This window comes from Colobus angolensis, unplaced genomic scaffold (assembly GCF_000951035.1).
Source record: "Colobus angolensis palliatus isolate OR3802 unplaced genomic scaffold, Cang.pa_1.0 Scaffold66, whole genome shotgun sequence".
Taxonomy (NCBI): domain Eukaryota; kingdom Metazoa; phylum Chordata; class Mammalia; order Primates; family Cercopithecidae; genus Colobus; species Colobus angolensis.
Genome location: NW_012120265.1, coordinates 1,206,993 through 1,211,755, shown reverse-complemented (window position 1 = coordinate 1,211,755; position 4,763 = coordinate 1,206,993). Strand labels below are relative to the sequence as shown.

The 4,763-nt window shown below is 56.1% G+C and overlaps 3 protein-coding genes across 3 annotated transcripts in view; 1 reads left to right on the top strand and 2 right to left on the bottom strand.

Moving 5' to 3' along the window:
- DDA1 (DET1 and DDB1 associated 1) overlaps window positions 1-3,896 on the bottom strand; it is a 17,549-nt gene extending 13,653 nt beyond the window's left edge. The window contains exon 1 of the mRNA XM_011925742.1: window positions 3,817-3,896. Coding sequence (XP_011781132.1) covers window positions 3,817-3,819 — 3 coding nt within the window. The 5' untranslated portion in view covers window positions 3,820-3,896. The remainder of the gene's footprint in view (window positions 1-3,816) is intronic.
- The window catches only part of MRPL34 (mitochondrial ribosomal protein L34), a 28,802-nt gene continuing 24,480 nt past the window's right edge, over window positions 442-4,763 (bottom strand). Inside the window, exons 2-3 of the mRNA XM_011925743.1 lie at window positions 1,359-1,484; window positions 442-1,138 (exon numbers count right to left, since the gene is read on the bottom strand). Coding sequence (XP_011781133.1) covers window positions 925-1,138; window positions 1,359-1,423 — 279 coding nt within the window. The 5' untranslated portion in view covers window positions 1,424-1,484 and the 3' untranslated portion in view covers window positions 442-924. The remainder of the gene's footprint in view (window positions 1,139-1,358; window positions 1,485-4,763) is intronic.
- Window positions 3,237-4,763, top strand: part of ABHD8 (abhydrolase domain containing 8) — a 26,497-nt gene continuing 24,970 nt past the window's right edge. The window contains exon 1 of the mRNA XM_011925745.1: window positions 3,237-3,306. Within this exon, the coding sequence (XP_011781135.1) occupies window positions 3,267-3,306 (40 nt within the window). The 5' untranslated portion in view covers window positions 3,237-3,266. The remainder of the gene's footprint in view (window positions 3,307-4,763) is intronic.

Sequence of the window (4,763 nt, the reverse complement as noted above, 5' to 3'; positions counted from 1 at the left end):
GGCTCACGCCTGTAATCCCAGCACTTTGGGAGGCTGAGGCGGGTGCATCACCTGAGGTCAGGAGTTTGAGACCAGCCTGGTCCACACGCTGAAACCCCGTCTCTACTAAAAACACAAAAATTAGGCCAGGCATAGTGGCTCAGGCCTGTAATCCCAGCACTTTTTGAGAGGCTGAGGCAGGCGTATCACCTGAGGTCAGGAGTTCTAGACCAGCCTGACCAACATGGAGAAACCCCTCTCTACTAAAAATACAAAATTTGCCGGGCCTGGTGGCACATGCCTGTAATCCCAGCTACTCGGGAGGCTGAGGCAGGAAAACCGCTTGAACCCGGAAGGCAGAGTTTTCGGTGAGTCAAGATCGCCCCATTGCACTCCAGCCTAGGCAACAAGAGGGAAATTCTGTCTCAAAAACAAACAAAAAAAAGAGTTATGACATGTAAGGCAACTGGAACTTTGAACATTTATTACACGTTTAACAATATTTCAAAATTATTGATAATTTCTTTGGATGTGATACGCTTTGTAATTATGTTTTAATGAGCTCTCATGTTGGAGAGATACATTCTCTCCGTGATACAAAAAATATTTATAGAAGAAATAATCCGATGCCTAAGATCAGCTTCAAAAGAACCAAGGATGGGGCAGGGACGGGTTGTAGGTGGTCGGTAGTCAAGGCTGTGTACTGGGTACAAGGAGGTTCGCTGTACTGTTCTTCGGTCTGTTGCGCAGGTTCGAAACGCTTCCTAATTAAAAAGCGTAAAAAGGGACTTGGCAAGCTCCCATCCAGCCTTCAACCCCACAATACGGAGAGTACTCAGGTCCGAGGCGTTCCTGCTCCCCAGCTCCCTGCAAAAACAGCGCCAGGCAAGGTCGCGAGGTGAGGCCGATGCTTCTCTGGCGGTCCCGCCGACAGCATCGCGATCCTCAATGGCTCAGCGACTTGCGGCCCTTGAGCATTCGGCGAAGGATGACCTGGACGCCGGCCGGCGTGCTCAGGCGCCGGACCCAGCCGTGCTTGTTCTTCCGTTTGATGTTGCTCGGCTGATACTCGTTTCCGCGAGTCTTGCCCCGGGCCTGCTGCGGGGTGGGGAGGCCCCAGGCGTCCGGGAACCCCAGCCAGGCCCGGGGCTGGAGCCACCTGCGTGGGTACAGGGACGGCGAGAAAGGTCAGACGGGGTGCTGGGTGATCTCGGCGCTCAACCTCTCTGAGCCTCTGCTCCCGGGGACAGAGCCTGGCTGCAAAATGCGCTCCATAAATGCGCAAGTCACTGGCAGGTCATGCGGGCAGTGAACAGTAGCGCCAGCCTCCGACGCCCTTATTCCCAGATTTGGGGAAGGGTTCCCCTTTGAGGACTTACCTGCCACCCAGCAACGCTGCCGACCTACTCGTGGGGCCCAACAGGGATCCAGCCAAGAGAGCCATACCCTCAGTGGGTCCCGCAGGCCCGGCCGCCGGCGATTCCGGAGCCCAGAGGCGCCCAACCCTGGAACAAAGGATTATGGGAAGTGTAGTTTCTCCTAACGTGCAAAAACAGGCCGTTGGGGAAAACCCTGAAGTTGTAGTTCTGCGTCTGCGCAACAGAGGCGCGCCAGTCTGTCCGCGGGGCAGGGTTCTTCATACAAACCAAAAGGTAGCGGGAGAACAGCGCCTTTTCAGCACGCGCGTGCGCACAAGGCATTATCGCCCGCGGTCAGCTGGGAGCTGTGCTGTAGTTATCTCTCCTGTTGACCGGCAGAGGGTGCCCCGCGGTGGCCGGGCTCAGCTGGTGGCAGCCGCAAGAAGCGGCTGGTTGGTCTTACCACCTCCAGCTGGGCAGATGGCACACAGCTGGCTGGCAGCTTGTCCTGGCTGCAGCCAAGTCTCCGTCTCTTGGCAGGAAGCCGAGGAGGCCTGAGTTCAAGCTCGCTGGGTGTCCTTGGGATGGTCCCTGTGCCTCTCTGGGCTTTCTCGATCTGTAAAACTCATGGATTGCAAGCTTGTCTTTGACAATCTTGCCTCTATTTCGGACCCTAGAAGAATTTTTCTCTGTTGTTAGAACCAAAAAAAAAAAAACAGAAAAAAGGAAGAAAAATTTTCTGATACTCAGATCTGAACCCCTCACCTACTCACACACTATCCTTGGCTCTCCATTTCCCCAAGTAAAACCTGCTCAGCCCTTCCATCAGGCATGCAAAACCCTGTACACACACCATCTTACATTTCAGCCACGCCCTCCTCTCTGCCTGGTGTTCCCCTATCCGCCCTTTAAAAATCCTCTTCTCTCCTCCAAGGGCTGAGTGAGGTGTGGCTCATGCCTGTCATTCCAGCATTTTGGGAGGCTGAGGCAGGATCACTTGAGCCCAAGAGTTCGAGACCAGCCTGGGCAACATAGGGAGTCCCCATCTCTCCAAAAAGTACAAAAATGAGCTAGGTGGGAGGATCTCTTGAGCCTGGGAAGTGGAGACTGCAGTGGGCTGCGATCACACACTGCACTCCAGCCTAGGCGCCAGAATGAGACCCTGCCTCTGATAAAAAAAAAAAGCTCCTTCTGGTTCAGGTGAATTATGAACTGCCAAAGGGGTGAGAGCAAGGCTAGGAGACCAGGGAAGAAGCTGAGACAGGTATGCAGGTGGAAGGTGGCAGTACCTGCAACAGGGTGTGAAGCCATGGATGAATTCAGGTGTTTTCTGAAGGCAGAGCCAATCTAATCCACTCATGATTGGCCGTAGGGATGAGACTGTACCAAGGTGTCAAGGATAACACCCAGGCTTGGGGGCCCCCACACTAGGAACCCACCTTCCCATTTTCTTCCTGAAAGGGAGTCTTCCTTTCATCCCCACCACATCCCAAGGACTGTGGACTGTGGGCTGGGAGTCTGGGTCAGGGAACAAAGGAGCCTCGATGTATCTTGACCAAGCTTTCCAACACTCTTCCCAGCCCTGAGGATGCTAATTAGTGGGGGTTGGGGAGAGGCTTTAGCTCCACTCTGAGGGTGGGTCACCATCCCACTTTTCAGGTGGGGAGACTGAACCCCGAAGAACCACCAGACCCAAATTCCAGGATGACTGAGGAATCCGGAAGGAATTTCCACGTTCCAACAGCCAGGTGGGGACCATCCACACTTCATGACGAGGGGACAACTAGAAGAGAACGTCACTGGCCTCGAGTCACCCAGCTCATCTGTTCAGCATTCACTATCCTAAGTCCTTTACGACGTCAGTTACCTAAATTGTCACCACCCTAAGAGGTTCAGACTACTGCTACCCTCATTTGACAGGGACAACCCATGTGGATGGGAGATAAAAGTTGTTCATTCTTAGGGGCGGGTAAGGGCCCAGAATGGCGGAGGTGGGGTCAGGGCCTGGGGGACCGGGACAGTCGGCGATGTCGCACTTCCTTTGGCGACAAAGCCCCGCATATCACGGTGCCAAGCCCCCTCCCCCTCCCCGGGACCCAGGCCGGCCTCCCAAATTCTCCTGAACTGAAGAGATCCAGGCCCAGCGCGCTGAGGACGAGGCCAGACCAGGGGGTCTTACGGGACCCCATCCCCACCCCGGACGATTTCCGAGGGGGAGCCGCAACCCGGAAATGAATGAGTTGTCAGGGCCTGGCATCCTGGATGGGGTCAGGGGTCGGAGAAGGAGTGGCAGTGGGATCATCAGGAAGCTCTCGGTAGGGTCCGGGGGTCGAAGGTCACAGGTGAGTGGGAGGGGCGGGCCAAGCCTGAGGGGGCCGGGCAGGGCGGAGAGGGGCCTAGGGGGATACTAGAGATGGGTGGGACTACGACGCCATTTTGTCGAGCGGAGGGGGAGTAGAGGCCTGGAGGCCATACTCACCATCTTCTGTTTCCTCCGTCGCCGCCTCGGCCGCCGCCTCAGCCTCCACCGCCGCCACCACAGCCGCCTTCTAAGCCGCCGCCTCACAGTAACTTCCAGCCACGGCACAGCCCACACTGATGGCGCCACCACACCCCGTCATTGGTGCGCACTCTAGCCCCGCCCCCACATATGAGCGCTTTGCACGCTCCCATTGGCCGCATCCAGCTAACTCATGCGCCCATTGGTTGCCACGCCTCCTCCCATGTGGTCAAGTTCGGTTGAAGAAGCAAAGCCCCGCCCGGTACTTGGAAGCAATGGAAAGTGAGATTCGGAAGTGGGCGGAGGCCTCGGCCGCGAAGTCTCTTGGGAGTTGTAGTTTATAACTCCGCGAGTCTCTCCAGAGCTTTTGTGTGTGTTTTTAAGATGAGGGTGGCTCATGCCTATAATCCTAGCAGTTTGGGAGGTCGAGGAGGGTGGATCGCCTGAGGTCAGGAGTTCGAGACCAGCCTGGCTAACATGGTGAAACCCCATCTCTGCGCCTGTAAGCCCAGCTACTCGGGAGGCTGAGGCAGGAGAATCCCTTGAACCCGGTAGGCGGAGGTTGCAGTGAGCCGAGATCGCGCCATTGCACTCCAGCCTGGGCAACAAGAGCGAAAATCAGTCTCAAAAAAAAGAAAAAGAAAAAAAATGAAAGGTCGGCTGGGCGCAGTGGCTCACGCCTGTAATCCCAGCACTTTGGGAGGCGGAGGCGGGCGGATCACGAGGTCAGACGATTGAGACCGTCCTGGCTAACACGGTGAAACCCCGTCTCTACTAAAAATACAAAAAATTAGCCAAGCGAGGTGGCGGGCGGCTGTAGTCCCAGCTACTCGGGAGGCTGAGGCAGGAGAATGGGGTGAACCCGGGAGGCAGAGTTTGTAGTGAGCCGAGATCGCGCCACTGCACTCCAGCCTGGGCAACAGAGC